At 34.8% G+C, this 21104-nt stretch overlaps 2 protein-coding genes across 7 annotated transcripts; both read left to right on the forward strand.

The window, feature by feature from the left end:
* The first annotated feature begins 423 nt into the window (after positions 1-423).
* On the forward strand, positions 424-10255 carry LOC116140170 (DNA topoisomerase 2-binding protein 1-A). 5 transcript variants are annotated; one of them, XM_031425801.1, is made up of 18 exons: positions 450-520; positions 2665-2904; positions 2982-3024; positions 3352-3473; positions 4112-4219; positions 4418-4562; positions 4707-4798; positions 5354-5447; positions 5560-6052; positions 6271-6413; positions 6589-6956; positions 7558-7725; positions 7973-8263; positions 8382-8813; positions 8898-8942; positions 9037-9122; positions 9354-9444; positions 9843-10255. In XM_031425801.1, exons 2-18 carry the CDS (start codon positions 2725-2727, stop codon positions 9918-9920), a joined length of 2979 nt encoding a protein of 992 aa, XP_031281661.1. In that variant the 5' UTR covers positions 450-520; positions 2665-2724; the 3' UTR covers positions 9921-10255. The 5 variants fall into 5 exon arrangements, with proteins under 5 accessions (XP_031281663.1, XP_031281661.1, XP_031281659.1 ...); XM_031425799.1 differs by having other exon boundaries at positions 451-520; positions 8379-8813; XM_031425802.1 differs by having other exon boundaries at positions 451-520; positions 8075-8263; positions 8379-8813.
* Positions 10256-13516: 3261 nt separating this feature from the next.
* Positions 13517-18830, forward strand: LOC116140167 (NAD kinase 2, chloroplastic-like). 2 transcript variants are annotated; one of them, XM_031425791.1, is made up of 6 exons: positions 13517-13866; positions 14719-16638; positions 17340-17461; positions 17553-17694; positions 17813-18037; positions 18251-18830. In XM_031425791.1, exons 1-6 carry the CDS (start codon positions 13666-13668, stop codon positions 18362-18364), a joined length of 2724 nt encoding a protein of 907 aa, XP_031281651.1. In that variant the 5' UTR covers positions 13517-13665; the 3' UTR covers positions 18365-18830. The 2 variants fall into 2 exon arrangements, with proteins under 2 accessions (XP_031281651.1, XP_031281652.1); XM_031425792.1 differs by having other exon boundaries at positions 14722-16638.
* The last annotated feature ends 2274 nt before the right edge of the window (positions 18831-21104 follow it).

The following is a 21104-nucleotide window of genomic DNA, read 5'->3' on the forward strand; positions in this document are numbered from 1 at the left end:
AAATAACTTCATCCAAAAAATTCATTAGAATCATAGACGGTAAAACTATAATTACAAATACATTATTTTTTAAGACTATTTTGATATTAAGAATAAAAAATCCTAAATAATTGTTCAAATTCGTTTCTCGGTACATTGTAAAAAGGGTGAAAAAGAACAGAGGTTATGAGCAGGCTCTTTTCCTTTCAGTAAGGCCTCGTAATATAGCTTCCGTGCCTCCAGACCAAGCTCCTGACACTGAGAATAATGTTTCTGAACTTAACCTTGAAAGTAAAGCAAACGATATGTCGTTCGTGAGATAGCTATTTGAATTTGACATCAATGTCCTAACATCGAACGGCAGTATTGATAAACTCCATCGCAAGGTGATGTACCTCAGCTACATACAATTACTACCCTTCCCGCCTTTTATTTACCCACTCAATTTCCCCCTTTCAAAAACCTAACTCAGTCTCAGACATTCTTATTCTTATTCTTCTTTCAAATTATGCACTCAAAACAGATATTCGAATCCATCAATGTGTAATCCCTTACTATTATAGCAAATAATTTAATACTAGTACAATTGATTGTGAAGATGCTGAAACCAAAGCCATTCAAGGGAGCGAGTGTGTTCATGTCACGCAACCTGGTGGCGCCGGAGATCTTCGACGCGCTTCTCGACGCTCTCAAGCTCAACGGAGCTGAGGTCTTTCTGTGCAGCGACCCGTCTCGTACCGGCCCCAACGATTTCCACGTCATCTCCTCTTCCGATCACGTAACCAACTTCCACCATTTCCACTTCACTGTCCCTTTTATTGAAGTTTAATATTAACTTTTAATTGGTCTTGGCAGGAGAAATTTGAAGATCTTAGAGCCAAGGGATGTAATTTGTTAGGTACGCGCAATGAGTTTAGTTATTAGTGTTTAATAGTTTTGTAGTTTTGTAATTTTGTATTAGAAGTTGATTTCTTGATAAGTTGTTTGCAATGTATTGAGAGGGGAATAGAAGGCTCTTGATTAAAAGAGGAATTCAAAATTTTGTTCCATATTTTTATACTGAAGAGTTAGCCTCTTCTTAAAAATAATTTGATTACAGGTTGTTTTTGAGGAGCATTCTTGTGTGCTCATTTGCATGAAATTTATTGGGCATTTTACTATTTATCTTTTGGCTGTTGAAGGTGGTTGTTGAATCTGATACACATGTGCATTGTTGGCATGGCAGGTCCTCAATGTGTGCTTTCTTGTGCGAAAGAAAATAGATCGCTTCCAAAACAAGGTTTCACTTGTTGTCTTGCTATGGATGGTGTCAAAGTACTTGCCTCTGGTTTTGATATGGATGAAAAGGTATGCTTTTTTGCTACATCTACCTGCGATAATTTTGGTCTGATGGTATAGTCATTTTTACTCCTCTTTGTTTACTGTAACAAGTATTTTAGCTTCATTATGATTGCTTTGATGAGAATTTATACATTTGAATAGTGATTTTTGATGTGCTGATTTTGGAAAGGGTACAGTGTCTACTGTCAGAAATTGGATTGCAGTTCTTGTAAGGTCACATGGTAAATTATGGTTTGAAGAGGTAGACAGTTTTTGAAGATGTGTGCTGTCTTGTTTGGGTGCTATAAATTATTACATTTTTTGTTGTGATTGTTGAAGATTGCTTAGTGTTTTTCTTTTGCCTTTCCTTCTGGTCTCCTCCAGATTGCCTGTCTACTTGCACTTGCTTGGCCAAAAAAAGAGAAAAATAATTACCTGCTATACACATTATTCTTCTTAAAATGATAATTAGCTTGAATGGTTCACATAGGAGTTTTATTGTCTATCCTGGTTGCTAAGCATTTTACAACACTATTTCTATATTTTGTGCTTTGTATTTTTTGAACTCTGTTGTCTGCATCACTTCTTCTCTTTTACTGCTGTAGCTTTCTAAGCTGCATTCTGTAAATATATATGATTTTTCAAGTGCTTGTCAATTGTTGCAGGTTAAGATAGAAAAGTTGGTCACAGCAATGGGGGGAGTACTGCAGACTAAAGCATCATTGGATGTTAACTTTGTTATTGTAAAGAATGTTTTGGCTGCAAAGTACAAGGTCTGGTACCTAAAGACTGGTCTATTCAGTTCAAACTTTAAAAACTGTATTCTTGTAAATGAGCCATGACTCTATCTATCTCCTGTTTAACTGTAACTAATACTTTAGATTGAAGCTATTACTAAGAGTATTCAGGGATGTTATATTGTTTGATAAGATACAATCTCTCTTCTTTTTAATAATCTTCCCTGTGTGCAGTGGGCTTTAAATACTCTGAAGAAACCAATTGTTACCATCAATTGGTTATCTCAATGCTGGAATGAGCACCGTGTTGTTCCTCAGGAGTCGTACAGGGTTCTTCCTTTTTCTGGTTTGATGATATGTGTCACCAGAATTCCTGCAGGTTACTGCATTAGGTTTTTTGTTGCTCTTGCTTATTATAAACCATTTTTTTGTTTTGTTTTGTTTTTAGCCAATATGATAAGCTTCTTCTTCTTCTTCTTCTTTTTTTAAGTGTGTGTTGAATGCTAACTGCATATTATTTCAGATAAGCGAAAGGAGATTGAGAAGCTTATCATACAAAATGGGGGGAAATATTCTCCTGAGCTGACCAAGAAATGCACACACTTAATTTGTNTTCGAATCCATCAATGTGTAATCCCTTAGTATTATAGCAAATAATTAATTAATACTAGTACAATTGATTGTGAAGATGCTGAAACCAAAGCCATTCAAGGGAGCGAGTGTGTTCATGTCACGCAACCTGGTGGCGCCGGAGATCTTCGACGCGCTTCTCGACGCTCTCAAGCTCAACGGAGCTGAGGTCTTTCTGTGCAGCGACCCGTCTCGTACCGGCCCCAACGATTTCCACGTCATCTCCTCTTCCGATCACGTAACCAACTTCCACCATTTCCACTTCACTGTCCCTTTTATTGAAGTTTAATATTAACTTTTAATTGGTCTTGGCAGGAGAAATTTGAAGATCTTAGAGCCAAGGGATGTAATTTGTTAGGTACGCGCAATGAGTTTAGTTATTAGTGTTTAATAGTTTTGTAGTTTTGTAATTTTGTATTAGAAGTTGATTTCTTGATAAGTTGTTTGCAATGTATTGAGAGGGGAATAGAAGGCTCTTGATTAAAAGAGGAATTCAAAATTTTGTTCCATATTTTTATACTGAAGAGTTAGCCTCTTCTTAAAAATAATTTGATTACAGGTTGTTTTTGAGGAGCATTCTTGTGTGCTCATTTGCATGAAATTTATTGGGCATTTTACTATTTATCTTTTGGCTGTTGAAGGTGGTTGTTGAATCTGATACACATGTGCATTGTTGGCATGGCAGGTCCTCAATGTGTGCTTTCTTGTGCGAAAGAAAATAGATCGTTTCCAAAACAAGGTTTCACTTGTTGTCTTGCTATGGATGGTGTCAAAGTACTTGCCTCTGGTTTTGATATGGATGAAAAGGTATGCTTTTTTGCTACATCTACCTGCGATAATTTTGGTCTGATGGTATAGTCATTTTTACTCCTCTTTGTTTACTGTAACAAGTATTTTAGCTTCATTATGATTGCTTTGATGAGAATTTATACATTTGAATAGTGATTTTTGATGTGCTGATTTTGGAAAGGGTACAGTGTCTACTGTCAGAAATTGGATTGCAGTTCTTGTAAGGTCACATGGTAAATTATGGTTTGAAGAGGTAGACAGTTTTTGAAGATGTGTGCTGTCTTGTTTGGGTGCTATAAATTATTACATTTTTTGTTGTGATTGTTGAAGATTGCTTAGTGTTTTTCTTTTGCCTTTCCTTCTGGTCTCCTCCAGATTGCCTGTCTACTTGCACTTGCTTGGCCAAAAAAAGAGAAAAATAATTACCTGCTATACACATTATTCTTCTTAAAATGATAATTAGCTTGAATGGTTCACATAGGAGTTTTATTGTCTATCCTGGTTGCTAAGCATTTTACAACACTATTTCTATATTTTGTGCTTTGCATTTTTTGAACTCTGTTGTCTGCATCACTTCTTCTCTTTTACTGCTGTAGCTTTCTAAGCTGCATTCTGTAAATATATATGATTTTTCAAGTGCTTGTCAATTGTTGCAGGTTAAGGTAGAAAAGTTGGTCACAGCAATGGGGGGAGTACTGCAGACTAAAGCATCATTGGATGTTAACTTTGTTATTGTAAAGAATGTTTTGGCTGCAAAGTACAAGGTCTGGTACCTAAAGACTGGTCTATTCAGTTCAAACTTTATAAACTGTATTCTTGTAAATGAGCCATGACTCTATCTATCTCCTGTTTAACTGTAACTAATACTTTAGATTGAAGCTATTACTAAGAGTATTCAGGGATGTTATATTGTTTGATAAGATACAATCTCTCTTCTTTTTAATAATCTTCCCTGTGTGCAGTGGGCTTTAAATACTCTGAAGAAACCAATTGTTACCATCAATTGGTTATCTCAATGCTGGAATGAGCACCGTGTTGTTCCTCAGGAGTCGTACAGGGTTCTTCCTTTTTCTGGTTTGATGATATGTGTCACCAGAATTCCTGCAGGTTATTGCATTAGGTTTTTTGTTGCTCTTGCTTATTATAAACCATTTTTTTGTTTTGTTTTGTTTTTAGCCAATATGATAAGCTTCTTCTTCTTCTTCTTCTTTTTTTAAGTGTGTGTTGAATGCTAACTGCATATTATTTCAGATAAGCGAAAGGAGATTGAGAAGCTTATCATACAAAATGGGGGGAAATATTCTCCTGAGCTGACCAAGAAATGCACACACTTAATTTGTGATATATCCTTTTTGTTATTCTTTTGGAGGAAAATATTGTCTGGAAACTTGCACATTTTCATTCTTGTCTTGCTTTTTCATTTGCAAATGTGCCAAGCATGGAAGCTTTACTGCATCTACTTTGTGGACTAGAATCTGCCTTTCAATCAGAAAGTTTCTATGCATCCAAGTGTGTTAATTTTCTGAACCGAGGAAAATATCAAGAAAATTTCCCATTTCCCATTTCCCATTTCCCATTTCCCTTTTCTTAAAGTTCTGTGAAATTATTTTATAGGGAATATGAATATTTCTTGGATTCTCTCCATATCAGTTTAGGGTAAGTGTTTCATTGCTATAGGAGTGAGTCTCTTTACAAGGTTGATTCAAGTACTTCTGCCACTGGTTGAATTCAGAAATTTAGTATTATTAACTTCATTAACATTTTGTGATGTGTAGAGTCACTAGGCTCATTATATGCCTTGCTTTTTATGCCTTCATGTGACTTTTTATTCATTGCAACTTTAATAAGCACCATTTTGTTGTTCATCCAAAAGCTATTTTTTTCTTGACGTTCCATACGCTCCAGAAGGTGACAAATATAAAGTTGCCCAAAGATGGGGCCATATTCATATTGTAAACAGGAAATGGTTTGATCAATCTGTTGCAAGAAGAGGTAAGGCTTTATGTTCTCATATGCTCTAAATTCTGGCACTCTTTGATGTTGTAGCATATTTACCGTGTCCTACATTTTATCTAACCTTGAATTTATCTCTTTTGGTGAATAGCATGTCTTAATGAGGAGTCCTATACTGTTCAGGGTGGTTCTGTATCTTCCAAGAAAAGTGTAAAGAGTTGCTTCACTGGGCAGTGTAAAGAGGATAAGGTTATTGGGAATTCACTACCTTCACTATCATCTGTGGCTACAGATTCAAATTTTTTTTCTGTTCCCTGCACTCGGTTTGAAGATCAAGATCTAGAAGCCACTCTCTCACAGCATACATCTTCTATTTTTGGTGATGCTTCTATTTCTAAAGAGGTAGAGAGTAAGGCCCCAACAGCACAGACCAAAACTGAATCAAACCCTGATAACTGTGTTGCCAATGACTCTCAGTCTGAAGACAATGACTTATACTTGTCGGAGTGTAGAATATTACTTGTTGGTTTTGAAGCTTGTGAAATGCGCAAACTAGTCAATATGGTGCGTAGAGGTGGGGGCTCTCGTTTTGTGTCAGGCAATAACAGGTTGACACACGTAATAGTTGGATCTCTGTCAGAGGTGTAAGTCTTTTGGCTTATGCAAAAATAATTTACAAGCCTATTTCTCTTTTTTTTTTTTTTTTTTTTTCATTTTATTATAATGCTTTGGGAGTAAGGCTTTTTCATGCTTATGATGTCAGTTTGATGATCCTTTAATTAATTTTGTTTCTCTACTGGGAATGGTATCTTCCATTACGGCATTGCACTTTGTCTCATATCTTTGTTGTATGATTTCCCAGGGAAAAAAGGGAAGTAAGGAGCCTTGCAGCTTTGGGTGTCATTCAGGTGGTTAAGACCTCCTGGCTTGAAGATTGTGACCGTGAAAGGAAAGAAATTCCTGTACTTCAGAAGCATGTTGCCTATCACTTGCTGCTACCTAAAGGTTTGCTAAATATGTTTGTTAATTGTTTTGTGATGATCTTGAAATTCTCCTGCAGGGTGTGTTCAATTGCTTCTATTGATTTTATTAAATTTCATTGGATTGACATATTTGACTAATAAGCTTATGAGTATTACGTGCATATCCTGTTCTCTGAGTGGTCATTCTGCTTATATAGATTCTGTCTGGTCCACCAAAGGAGCACAAATATGCACGAACAATTTAAATCAAGGTCAAGAATCCAGTGTTCTTCAAAGCACACCGCCTGTTGAGATGCTGCAAAGTGTGAATCCTGGAATTGGAATGCCATTGTCATTGGAGGAAACTAGGGCTGAGAGACCAAAAATCAACTTGAAGAGCCAGAGCTCTCTGGATGTACTGGCAGTATCATCAAGACAAAGCCAACTTCCTGCTGTGAAAAATAGAAATAAGAGTCGGCAGAAGATGCAAGAGGATTTCACTGTTCAAAATCTTCAAAATAGGAAGTCGTCAACAGTATTTAGAGGGAAAATATTCTGCTTTTCAAATTCCTTTCCTGAAGATAGGGTAAGATGTCGAAGTGCATATTTTGAGATTGGTATGATTTTTCCCTGCAATCATAGCCTTAGCACAATTTCTTGATTTAGAAATCAGAGATATGCCTCTAATCCTAGAGAACAATGTCAAATGAACATCTATAGACAATAACATACTTAACAATTTCAACAGAAAATTCATGAATGGTGAGTTGGAGAAAATCTCTAAGCTGAAATGTTGAGACTTCTGGAAACAACAGGACTGGGTGCATGCTGAGCTGAGAACCCATATTAAGTGGAATTTTCTTTTTCAAATACTGTTTGTCAGCTAATTAGGTTTGAATTGTGATGTTGAACTTCAAACTAGAAATCAATATGACTAGAACGAAATGCGTACACATAAGCACATGCACACTCATATATACAAACGAATTGTATATAACATGTGTTTCCAAGTTGTAATTGCTTAACTATATCAATAGTATTGCTTTTGTCAGTATATTATTGATTTTGGAAAGTTCTATATCATCACCTTCCGTTTTTGCTTTTGTCTTAGAATCCAGTTTTCTCAGTGTTTAAAATAACTCTTTTTAGATAATTCCAAATATAATATGTCCATTTTTTCCTGACAGAGGGCTGAAATTGTTCAATGGGTGAATCAAGGGGGAGGTGAGGTGGTGAATGATCTCATAAAACAGAATGTGCATTTTACGATTGAGTGTCATGGTGGGGTAACCGCATGCGTAGATGCTCCCCACACTACTTATGTATCCAGTCACTGGATCCATTCTTGTTTAGAGGTGTGTATACTTCAACTTCCCTTCCTCTTATAATATAATTTTGACCACCACCATCTCTGTTAAAGTATCCTTGTCAATTGTTATACTACTACACTATTGCTTTTTTTTCTTCTTAATTTTTTTAGTCTTCATCTTGATTACCCCTTAAATTAGCAGACTGAAATTGTTGGTTTGAGTTGAATTATCGTGTTTTTTAGATGTATGACTATCTTATGGACTTATGTTGATGGGAACATTGTTATTGAAGGATGGATGCTTGCTGGATGTTGGTAGTCACATTCTTTATTCCCCACTTTCCTGTCAGATTCCTTTGCCCGGGTTTGAAAAATTTCGCTTTTGTGTTTCACAGTACGAGGATAAAGATAGAATGCTATTAAGAAATTTGTGCTTCGTTCTTGGAGCTAAGTTCGTCGAAAAATTAACTAAAAAGGTCACCCATTTATTATGCAAGTTTATCAGTGGACCTAAGTATGAAGCTGCTTGTAAATGGGGGATACCGTCAGTTACTTGTGATTGGATTTATGAATGTGTCAGGCAGGTATATTTCTGATTTTCTTTCTTCTGATATGTATGTTTCCATGAACATCCTTATTGTCTATGGACATGTTTTTTTGGCTATTATGTTGAACTCAACAATGTACACTGTTTGGCAGAAGGGAGTTGTTTCTCTGGATCCATTTTATCCAAGAGAAGTTACTGCTCATGACCGAGAGGCAGGATTGTGCACTGTGAGCCAGTTTCCTACACAAGCTGTTCGAATGTTCTCTACTGATGAACTATCGCAGCTTACAAGTTCATCCCAGGACCCGAGAGCCATGTCATCAGAAATAATTGGTAGTAAAAATGACAGTAATGTTGGTAATAGAAATGACGGCCTTAGGGATTTGTCTAAACAATCGAACGTTTACAGTAAAAGGGCTAGAATTTCAGAAGATGAGGGCCATGAAGGTCTTCTAGCACATTTCAGTGACCCTGTCTCTACTAAGAGTTCTAGTCTAGACAACTTATTGAAAGATGACAGGGAAGTTTCTCATGTTGTTCCTGATGTAGCTGCTGTGATTGAGGACATCTTGGAGCAGACTAGTAAGGTAAACACTGATGTTTCCTTTTGTTAATTTCTGTCTGAATTTAGGTTATTGGTTGACTCATTTTATATCTGCTTTGGTGTCAAGATTCAAGATCTAAATTCACCAGAGACGACTGGACACAATAAAAGTGTATCCTACATTCTGATTGCTCTTCTTTTTTTTTTTTTTGTTATTCATATACTGTTGATTTTTGCACCAGTTTTCATCCTTTACATACGAACAGCTTTTTTCATCTGATTGTTCAGTCCTTGGTCAAAACCATACAGATTCACACTCTGTCATTGGGTTATCTAGACAGTGGTTAAACAGGTAATAGTTTATATGTTTAATTAACTCCTCCTCATCATCTTTATAATTTTTTGCAGTTCTTTTCATCTTCATGTGCTATCTTTATATATATTCATATTTGTAGATGGTTCTGCAAACGTAACATTCTCCATTATTTAAGAAACAGAGAGACTTCACATGCCGAGTATCGCAGGCTTGTGCAGTTTATCTAATCTTCTTTGGTTACATATGTATTATTTATGATCATTTCAGGACTGCGAAGAAAGAGGATGCTTGCAATCCTTCTGGAGATGTACATGTGGGCACATATGATGGCTTTAGTGAAACACAAACAGATTCTCAGGTTTCAGCTCTAACTCTGAAACTTAATTGTTTACTTGCATTATGATATGTCAAGTGGCTTTTGATGGCCCTTCAACATTTCAATAATTACTATAGAGAAGTGCTAGTCTTACAAAGACAAATACAATAGGGGCATACAAAGACAATCCCTACCCTTGATCTTCATGATTTCTCTCTCTCTCTCTCTTTCTCTTTTTCCGTTTTTTCTTTGTTTTTTCTTTCATTTTGTAACCTTCTTTGTATAAGTCTTTGTAAGGAAAGCATTTTTCATTACTATATTAGATGAAACATACGAATTTGGTGCTTTTTGGTGCATTGAAAACTTCTCAAGCTAAAACCGATTTCATTTACATCAATGTTTTGATGCGAAAATGCTGTTCATCACTGTTGCAAATGCAGGTTGTTGGTTATGAAGAAGATTTGTCAGGGATGCAGATGCTCATAGACAAAGTTCGAACCCGAAGTAGCATGACTTGAACCGCTAGGTTAGAGGAAAATTTTCAGATTGCTGCTAACTAACATGTACGTTAAAGGCTGGATGATAAATTAGTTGCTCAACAGTCGAAGCTTATAAACTTGTGTATCAATTGAAGCTCTTACTCGTGCAAATACATGTCTTGTGGGTTAAGAGAAGAATACTCGCATTGTGCAAATACCAACCTGTGTGTTGTGTAAATCATTTATGTGATCTACACAGCTTGTGATGCCATGAGCTGCAAAATCCGTTTCCTGTATATGTCTAATAGAAATTATCTGGTTTTGCGCTGTAATTAACAATTTCTGTGAATTTCATTAAATTTTTGTTTTTTTTTAATTCCTAGTGGATAGGATTATTCTGTACCATCATAAACTTTATTAAAAGGAAGATGAATAAAACTTAAACATATAGTGAGCGTGAGGCCCGTTATAAATAGAAATGTGGCTACGGGGATAATTCGATGCCGTTTCATTGTGGCGGGTTTTATTCTTAGACCTATAAATGAATGGAACAGTTTGTGAACAATTTGATATTCGTTTAATAACTGTTCGATACTGTTTATGAACAGTTTGATGTTCGTTCAATAATATGTTCGATCAAATTCGAACACGGGCTGTTTGTTTCTATTATGTTCGTGAACATTATATGTTCGACTGATCTATCCGTTCGCGAATAATCTGTTCGATTGTTCATTCGTTTATCTTTGAAAAACATGATATGTATTATTATAATTTGTATATATATATATATTTTTTATATTATGTTTGGTTTAGTTTAGATTAATTTTTTTTTAATGGTAATCAATAATAAAATATTATGATGTTTTTGTTTTTCTTATATATATAATATGTTTGGATTTTTTTTCTTTTCCAAATGTCATTAATAATTAAATATATAAGTATATAACATTTTAATTAAAAAGTAATAAATTATTATGATACATAACATGATAAATTTAATAACATAATAAATTGTATAATCAAGTGATATATAATATAATAAATCCAATAACATAATAGCTTCGTATTTTTTCAAATGTAATCAATAATTAAATATTATAAGATAACATTTTAATTAATAAATAATAAATATAGTATGATAAATTGATGAACATAACATATTGAATATCAAGTGGTATATAACATAACAAATTTAATAATATAATAGCTTAGTTAAATATAGTATAGTAAATTGATAAACATAATATATTGTATAATTAAGTAATATATAACATGATAAATTTAATAATATAATAATTTAATTAAATATAATATAACAAATTTATGAATATAACATATTGTATAATCAAGTGATATATAACATGACAAATTTAATAACATAATAATTTAATTAAACCTAAATTAATCACACATTTGTATTGATCATATATTACAATAAACGCTCATTCTACTATGAATTTATAGATGTTAATACAAAATATATATGTAAACAATAATGATAATATATATATATATAAAAGCCTATAATTTTGATAATTTAATAACATATTTAACCTATGATTAATATATGTACAATAATAATTTTGTATACACAATTTTTTTCCTTTGTGTATTTTAGATATAGGAGAAATTGGAGATTGATATTCCCATCAATTGAATCAAGTATATTGATATATGATTACTTTTTTAAGCATAGCCATATTTAAAATCAGTCTATTACTACTAATGATTTTCACTTTTTTTTTTCTTTTGTAGGTTCACATTATATACTATATAGTGGTATGTTCACTCCTGTTGGAATCCTTTTGGTTGTGCTGTAATGTCTATGCAAAATGCAAATTCCTTTTATTTGTGTCATGTTTGATATGGAATCAAATTTGTTTTGAATGATTTATTATTCTGTTAAATTTATTTTGAAGTTTTATTATCTATGATGGTTAGTTATTTTAATTTACTGAGTTTTTATTAATTCATTTAAGATATAAATATAGATAGAGAGTTGGTTTATTTTCAAATGTTGAATTAAATGGGTGTGAATTATAAATTATTGTATATTTGTCTTTTAGAGCATGAATTGGAAAGTTGGTGTATATCTTTTATTCGAACAGGTATTCGAACGAGTTATTCGAACATGTATTTACAAGTTATCGAACGAGTTATTCGAACATGTATTTACGAGTTATCGAACGAGTTATTCGAATAGGTATTTACGAGTTAGTTGAACGATCACGAACTGATCGTTTTGTTAATCGAACGAACACGAACAATCATCATGTGTTCTTTCGAGTTCGAACATGAAATTGAACACTCCTTCATGCTTATCGAACAAGTTTCGAACTAGGCTATTCGTTCATATTCGATTCGATTGCAGACCTAGGCGGAAGATAAATTCTAGGTTCTTGATTTGTTGTTGACCAAACAAGCGAATTATCCTCAAGGACCTCGTAATTTCTTTAATTATATATATAAAGTAAATGATTTTTTTCTACTCAAATTATGGTTTAATGACACTTTTTTTTATCAAATAATAACTTAATGATAGTTTCTCCATCAAATAATGATTGAATGACACTTTTCCCTCCAAATTTTTTTAAAATACCATTTTACTAATCAAATTTATATTCTATTTTCGATTTCGACATTATTGCAATTTCATACTATCATCATTCTCTTCCCAAATCATCACTTACTAAAACTTCTCAAACCCTACTCTTGTCGATCTCGTCAATTGTTAATAATCGAGCGATTAGAGTTTGTGCAACCGTCTATCTTAAGCCAAAATTTTATTTAATCATAACCATTAAAATCTAATCTTTTACCACCAAAAGACTTATCGGCCTCCTCTCTTAAAAAAATCCTAATAGTTTGGATCAAGTTTTTTTCTGTTTGTTGTTGGAATATAAATTTGGATAATAGAATGATATTTTAAAAGCCTGTGAGTAGAAAAATGTCATTAGCTATTATTTGGGTGGAAAAAAGTCATTAACCCTTATATATATTAAAAATAATAAATTATTTTTTTAATCTTATATTTTAGTAAAAGATTTCGTAATCACATCTTTTGAGTTGGTTAATGCAAAAGAAACGATTTTCAACAAAAATTTAAATATTAACATAGTCTTGTAATAAGAAAAAGTGAATTTAGTTAATCTTTTTTAATTAATCGAAAAATACTATATTAAGAAGAAACCTAACTGTTGTAGCTGTAGCTAGCTTTCTAGTTGGCGTTGCATAATTAGCATTTAGCACCGCTATATATTTCAATTTTCAATACAAATATGATTCTGCCACTGCCACTTGTCAACCATCAAGGAGTTTCAAAATTTTGATTATCAATTTGATTTTGTCGATTTTTATTTAAAAAATCTGCTTACTTCTCTTACAGGACGGAGGTTTTAAGCGATTCTAATTTTTATCATTTTTTTCTTCGATAAAATTCCTCACATGCATTGAGAAAGATTCCATTGGCTTGAATTATGTTAAATCACATAAATGTAGTGGCCGCAGAATTTACATGTTAAAAAGCGGATAAATCATAAATATATAAACGGGCGTAGGGGTAGGACCCAAAGCTGATTGATCCAGGACTAGAAGCACAAAGCATCACATCAAAAGCACACAACACCAAAATCAAATCAAACACCAGCACAACACAAAACTCAAATGACACCAAAGGAACTGAAAAAACTCTTCAACCACCAATAATACTACTCTGCTTAATCTCAAATCGATCCAATTCGATATTATCCACAACAACTTGTGTTGGCATGTCTCTTCTTGCGCCATGTGGCTCTTAGTAGACATGCAACGCCTCTCCCCTCCGCTCACCGGAATTTTATGCCCCTCTAAGCTCCCTAACGAGACCAAGTTCTTTGGTTTCGGGTTTAAGTTACATAGGAAAGATGGGTTCAAAAAGAAGATTAAGTTTGTAGTGAGTGCGGAGTTATCCAATTCGTTTTCTCAGAATTTGGGTTTGGACTCTCAGGTCAGTTTGGTTTTGCTGTTTCTTGAATTGGTTGGTTTTTATTTATTTATTTATTTTTTGTTTTCTGGCTTTTTTGTGAATTTTTTTTTTCTCGGTTTAATGTAATGGTGTTTGATGAAATGACTGATAGGGTTGTTTTCTGAATGCTGTTTTGTGAATTGCAATTGGGTTATGACGTTTAGATGATGGGGTTCATTTTGGTGGCAACTGAATAAAATATGGGGTGTCTTTTTTGATCTAGAAAGTTGGTTCTGTTCACACTGTGAAACTTGTTGATACTTTAGATACGAGTAAATAAGCTGATGGGTCACTTTCCGTTTGTTTAAAATTCTTTCTGATTGAGCACTGTGTAATAGTTGGAGCTCTGGACATGGTTTCAGTAGCTCCATGCACTTGAGGATGTGGTGTTCTATGGAAGACTTCTCACATTGCCTATTCTTCATTTGGTTCTTGTGTGAGGGAAAAGAAAGGTATCTGCTTGGTTGATTAGTAGCTTTTATAATATTTTTCTTTATTTACAGTCCAAAATAAAACCTGAAATAGCCATTCACAAGAATTATTAAAGTTCATCCTTTGATCATCTGGGTACTTTCCCCTCTCACTGTATTGCAACAAAAATAGCAAAACTTCTTTAAATGCTTTCAGTTTCTACACTTTTGTGGCCTTACATACTTATGTGACCTCACTGCCTTAATATGCTGGTGCTGGCATTTGTATCCGAGTTGTAATGCTATATTTTTCCCCTCACTGGGTTTAGTTTATGGTTTCAGTTCATTCCTTTTGTGAAATTGAGTAAGCAGTTTTCATATAAAAGTTTTGTACTGCTGACTGACACTTTTTTGGTTTAAATAGAAGGCTGTCCAGTCTAATGATCCAACACAGTTGCCTTGGATTGGTCCTGTTCCTGGGGAGATTGCAGAAGTTGAGGCATATTGTAGAATTTTCAGGGCAGCTGAACGGCTTCATGCTGCTCTGATGGATACATTATGCAATCCGTTGACTGGCGAATGTAGTGTTTCATATGATTTCACACCAGAGGAAAAACCATTGTTGGAAGACAAAATAGTTTCCGTGCTTGGCTGCATGCTATCTCTTTTAAGTAAAGGAAGAGAGGATGTTCTTTCAGGAAGATCTTCAAATGCCTTTCGTATAGCAGATGTAAGCATGATGGAGGACAAGCTTCCACCACTCGCCATCTTCCGGGGTGAGATGAAAAGGTGTTGCGAGAGCTTGCACATTGCTCTTGAAAATTATTTGACATCTGAAGATGCTCGAAGCTTGGATGTGTGGAGAAAATTGCAGAGGCTGAAGAATGTCTGCTATGATTCTGGATTTCCCCGTGGAGATGATTATCCCTGCCATACCTTATTTGCAAATTGGATTCCTGTTTATTTATCCACCTCTAAAGAAGATACAGGATCCAAAGATTCTGAAATTGCTTTTTGGCGAGGTGGTCAGGTAACAGAAGAAGGTTTGAAGTGGTTAATGGAGAGAGGATTTAAAACAATTGTAGATATGAGGGCGGAGATGGTAAAAGATAACATTTATGAAGCAGCTATAGATGATGCTGTTTTGTCAGGGAAAGTTGACTTGGTTAAAATTCCAGTTGAAGTTGGGACTGCTCCGTCAATGGAGCAGGTTGAGAAATTTGCATCTCTGGTTTCAGATTGCAGCAAAAAGCCTCTGTATCTTCACAGTAAGGAAGGGGTGTGGAGAACCTCTGCCATGGTCTCCAGATGGCGTCAGTACATGACTCGCTGTGCATCACAAATCATAACTAATCAGACAGTAACTTCAAATGATGTCTCATTATTAGATACAGACGGAAGGGTAGGACTAACTGCATCTACCATTGAAGAAAATAGGTCTGTCCTGGAGAAGGAATACAAAGTGACACAAGAGAAGTTGGTTGAGGTGCACACTACAAATGGATCATTTCACAAAGAAGTTACATCAGCCAAGGATGAAGAAAATCAGAGTAATGGGGCATATGAAAGCCTTAATTCTATTAAAGGTGTAGAATCGTTGAAAACAGTTGGAAATGGGGTGGAATCTGTTGGGCAATTCTGCAGGGAAACTGATCCTCTAAAGGCTCAGGTCCCTCCTTGTAATTTTTTCTCCAAAAAAGAGATGTCCAGGTTTTTCAGGAGTAAAAAGATATCACCTCCGAGATATTTTAATTATCCAGTGAAGAGGTTGGAAATGTTGCCAGGTGAGCTTGTTTATTCTAGTCCCGTTTCAGGACCTGCAGAGACAAGAAATCCCAATGGTTCAGTTAGCGATCAAAATCTATCTGCAGAGCATCAGAGCTCACCTGCTGAAAGACTGAAGTATTTGGATGGTGATAGTTATGCTTCGGTTGATTCAAGTGTGAATGGGTTTGGTAAAGGGGACAGGGATTGCATGACTGAAACTGTTGCCTCTACCTCTGTGAGTAACAACTTAAATGGGCATGTCATATCTAAACCTGTTAAGGAGGATCGGAGGAGCAACAGAAAAGCCTCAACTTCTGGTGATGAAGACTCGGAACAAATTGAAGGGAATATGTGTGCTTCTGCAACTGGTGTTGTGAGGGTGCAGTCAAGAAAGAAAGCTGAGATGTTTTTAGTGCGAACAGATGGATTCTCATGTACGCGAGAGAAGGTGACTGAATCTTCCTTGGCTTTCACTCATCCTAGTACACAGCAGCAGATGCTTATGTGGAAATCTACACCAAAGACAGTATTATTGTTGAAGAAGCCAGGGCCAGTGCTCATGGAAGAAGCAAAAGAGGTACCCATATAAAATCTTACTAGTTAATATTACAATGTTTCCCTAAATGTACTTTGAAATTATGACTATCTAAAACAGTAGCTATGTTGATTGTGAAAGTTTCTAATTTTTTTTTTTTTTTTTTTTTTTGTTAGCATGATATATATGTGCATGCATACCTCCATTAACCTTTTATAATTATGGCAAAGAGTATTGCTGGCTGGAAACATATTAATCATGTTAGAATATAAATAATTTTGTTGATCTTTTACCTATGAGTTTAAGCTAATCACACTTCCTTGACCCTACATAGGGGTTCTTTATCCATTGGAGTAAGAAATGGTTGCCATGCCTGCTGATGCTTGCTACAAATTTATGTATTCGTAAATTTGTGAACTGATGTCAACATGCAACCAGTCCCATGTAAAAATCAGTTTTAAAATCAAGCAATGGAGTTTTAATTCTTTATTAGCTTTTAATTTGCTTCTGGTGTTTTGTTAGTGAACTTAAGAATTTGTAACATGTTTTTTCTTACACTGTATATCTAGAGAAAGGTATCTTGTCAAGAAATTTGGTATTTAACATGACATGTATTCCTCTTTACCTGCTTCCATACTAGAGAATATCAGAAAAATTCTTTCTATGACAACAGTCTTTATTTCTGCATTAAATTTTAAAATTATGTAGCCATTCTTATTTAATTTTTTGTATCTGATGTGCAGGTTGCCTCTTTCCTATGTTACCAAGAGAAGATGAATGTTCTTGTTGAACCAGATGTCCATGACATATTTGCTAGAATTCCAGGGTTTGGATTTGTTCAGACCTTTTATACTCAAGATACCAGGTAAAGATAACGTCATCTAATGCACAGCGATTCTATTGTATAATGTAATGCTCTTCTTGCCTCATTGCCCTGTTGCATGCCATTAATACAGTGATCTTCATGAGAGGGTTGATTTTGTGGCATGCTTGGGGGGTGATGGTGTCATACTCCATGCATCAAATTTATTCAGAGATGCTGTACCACCTGTTGTATCGTTTAATCTCGGATCTCTAGGATTTCTCACTTCCCATACTGTAAGTTTGCAGCTCAACTCTTTCTTTTTACTGTTACTACTTTGTTTTATAAATTTGGTCATTTATTTGACAGCTTATGTGTTTGAATTTTTAATTTTGATTTTTGTTTATGACATAGTTTGAAGACTACAGGCAGGACTTAAGGCAGGTCATTCATGGGAATAACTCACTGGATGGTGTTTATATAACTCTTAGAATGCGGCTACGCTGTGAAATTTTTCGCAATGGTAAAGCAATGCCTGGGAAAGTTTTTGATGTCCTAAATGAGATAGTTGTTGACCGTGGTTCTAATCCATACCTTTCTAAGATTGAATGTTATGAACATGACCGACTGATAACCAAGGTGAGGTATCAATCTAACTCTCTAAATAAGAAAAATTGTTCAATCATGCCTCAACTTTCATTTGAGCAGAGTCTGCTTGCTTAACTAACACATGCAAAATTCAAGTTCTATTTAGTCCATCTTGACAATCATCATCTATGTATATTCCATGGATCTAAACCTTTGGTTCTTTAATTATAATGGTATGCTCTTATTGTCAATGTCTCAATTTAGGTGCAAGGTGATGGAGTCATAGTAGCCACACCTACAGGAAGTACTGCTTACTCTACAGCTGCAGGAGGTTCCATGGTAAGCTTTCTTTTGAGTTGTGGAGTTACAAATTTATGATATGCAGAATCCATCTGTTAAGATGATTTTTATGGTAGGGAATTCTTCCCCAATTTCGTTGCTTCAAAAGAAAATTGTAAATTCACTTGAGAGAAACTGTTAATGTTCCTGGTTTCTAATGTAAGGACCCTTGATTTTATTTACTTGCAGTTGCTATGAGATTGATGGAGTGTTTGATTATGGAATGATTGGCTTGGCTTATCAAGATCTAAATTTTCTGTTGTTTACAGTTGAAAAAAGAAAAAATTTAATTTGAAAAGATGACACTACACAAATTTAAATTAAGGTCATATTTCCAGTGAAACACTTTTATGATGACTTTTTTCGGTATGGAAGCAGGAATTGGATGCCTCTGAAAAAGTATTACCTAGTTCTTTACTTAAGATTATCTTGAATTCTCTACAAAGTAGATTTCATGGAGAAAAATCTTGCTTTGGCACTACATACATTTTATGAGCCTTGCTTTGGCAACAAATTCATTGTAGTAGAATTTTCAGGCAGCTGAACGCTTCATGCTGCTCTGATGGATACATTATGCAATCCGTTGACTGGCGAATGTATGTTTCATATGATTTCACCCCAGAGGAAAACCATTGTTGGAAGACAAAATAGTTTCCGTGCTTGGCTGCATGCTATCTCTTTTAAGTAAAGGAAGAGAGGATGTTCTTCAGAAGATCTTCAAATGCCTTTCGTATACAGATGTAAGCATGATGGAGGACAAGCTTCCCCCCACCGCCATCTTCCGGGTGAGATAAAAGTGTTTGCGAGAGCTTGCACATTGCTCTTGAAAATTATTGACATCTGAAGATGCTCGAAGCTTGATGTGTGGAGAAAATTGCAGAGGCTGAAATGTCTGCTATGATTCTGGATTTCCCCGTGGATGGATTATCCCTGCCATACCTTATTTGCAAATTGGATTCCTGTTTATTTATCCACCTTAAAGAAGATACAGGATCCAAAGATTCTGAAATTGCTTTTTGGCGAGGTGGTCAGTAACAGAAGAAGTTTTGAAGTGGTTAATGGAGAGTGGATTTAAAACAATTGTAGATATGAGGGCGGAGATGGTAAAAGATACATTTATAAAGCAGCTATAGATGATGCTGTTTTGTCTGGGAAAGTTGAATTGGTTAAAATTCCAGTTAAGTTGGGACTGCTCCGTCAATGGAGCAGGTTAGAAATTTGCATCTCTGGTTTCAGATTGCAGCAAAAAGCCTCTGTTCTTCACAGTAAGGAAGGGGTGTGGAACCTCTGCCATGGTCTCCAGATGCGTCAGTATATGACTCGCTGTGCATCACAACATAACTAATCAGACAGTAACTTCAAATGATGTCTCATTATTAGATACAGACGGAAGGGTAGGACTAACTGCATCTACCATTAGAAAAATAGGTCTGTCCTGGAGAAGGAATACAAAGTGACACAAGAGAAGTTGGTTGAGGTGCCACACTACAAATGGATCATTTCACAAAGAAGTTACATCAGCCAAGGATGAAGAAAATCAGAGTAATGGGGCATATGAAGCCTTATTCTATTAAAGGTGTAGAATCGTTGAAACAGTTGGAAATGGGTGGAATCTGTTGGGCAATTCTGCAGGGAAACTGATCCTCTAAGGCTCAGGTCCCCCTTGTAATTTTTTCTCCAAAAAAGAGATGTCCAGGTTTTTCAGGAGTAAAAAGATATCACCTAGAATATTTTAATTATCCAGTGAAGAGGTTGGAAATGTTGCCAGGTGAGCTTGTTTATCTAGTCCCGTTTCAGGACCTGCAGACAAGAAATCCCAATGGTTCAGTTAGCGATCAAATCTATCTGCAGAGCATCAGAGCCACCTGCTGAAAGACTGAAGTATTTGGATGGTGATAGTTATGCTTCGGTTGATTCAAGTGTGAATGGTTTTGTAAAGGGACAGGGATTGCAGGACTGAAACTGTTGCCTCTACCTCTGTGAGTAACAACTTAAATGGGCATGTCATATCTAAACCTGTTAAGGAGGATCGGGAGCACAGAAAAGCCTCAACTTCTGTTGCAGCGAATTATCCTCAAGGACCTCGTAATTTCTTTAATTATATATATAAAGTAAATGATTTTTTTCTACTCAAATTATGGTTTAATGACACTTTTTTTTATCAAATAATAACTTAATGATAGTTTCTCCATCAAATAATGATTGAATGACACTTTTCCCTCCAAATTTTTTTAAAATACCATTTTACTAATCAAATTTATATTCTATTTTCGATTTCGACATTATTGCAATTTCATACTATCATCATTCTCTTCCCAAATCATCACTTACTAAAACTTCTCAAACCCTACTCTTGTCGATCTCGTCAATTGTTAATAATCGAGCGATTAGAGTTTGTGCAACCGTCTATCTTAAGCCAAAATTTTATTTAATCATAACCATTAAAATCTAATCTTTTACCACCAAAAGACTTATCGGCCTCCTCTCTTAAAAAAATCCTAATAGTTTGGATCAAGTTTTTTTCTGTTTGTTGTTGGAATATAAATTTGGATAATAGAATGATATTTTAAAAGCCTGTGAGTAGAAAAATGTCATTAGCTATTATTTGGGTGGAAAAAAGTCATTAACCCTTATATATATTAAAAATAATAAATTATTTTTTTAATCTTATATTTTAGTAAAAGATTTCGTAATCACATCTTTTGAGTTGGTTAATGCAAAAGAAACGATTTTCAACAAAAATTTAAATATTAACATAGTCTTGTAATAAGAAAAAGTG

Source organism: Pistacia vera, unplaced genomic scaffold (assembly GCF_008641045.1).
Source record: "Pistacia vera cultivar Batoury unplaced genomic scaffold, PisVer_v2 Contig364, whole genome shotgun sequence".
Lineage (NCBI taxonomy): Eukaryota > Viridiplantae > Streptophyta > Magnoliopsida > Sapindales > Anacardiaceae > Pistacia > Pistacia vera.

Coding starts and splice junctions, on each gene's coding strand:
- LOC116140170 (XM_031425803.1), top strand. CDS start 578: ATGCTGAAACCAAAGCCATTCAAGGGAGCGAGTGTGTTCATGTCACGC. Junction 4,799..5,353: donor GCACACACTTAATTTGTGAT/ATATCCTTTTTG, acceptor GACGTTCCATAC/GCTCCAGAAGGTGACAAATA. Junction 8,943..9,036: donor CGACTGGACACAATAAAAGT/GTATCCTACATT, acceptor ACATACGAACAG/CTTTTTTCATCTGATTGTTC.
- LOC116140167 (XM_031425791.1), top strand. CDS start 13,666: ATGTGGCTCTTAGTAGACATGCAACGCCTCTCCCCTCCGCTCACCGGA. Junction 16,639..17,339: donor TCATGGAAGAAGCAAAAGAG/GTACCCATATAA, acceptor TCTGATGTGCAG/GTTGCCTCTTTCCTATGTTA. Junction 18,038..18,250: donor ATGACCGACTGATAACCAAG/GTGAGGTATCAA, acceptor GTCTCAATTTAG/GTGCAAGGTGATGGAGTCAT.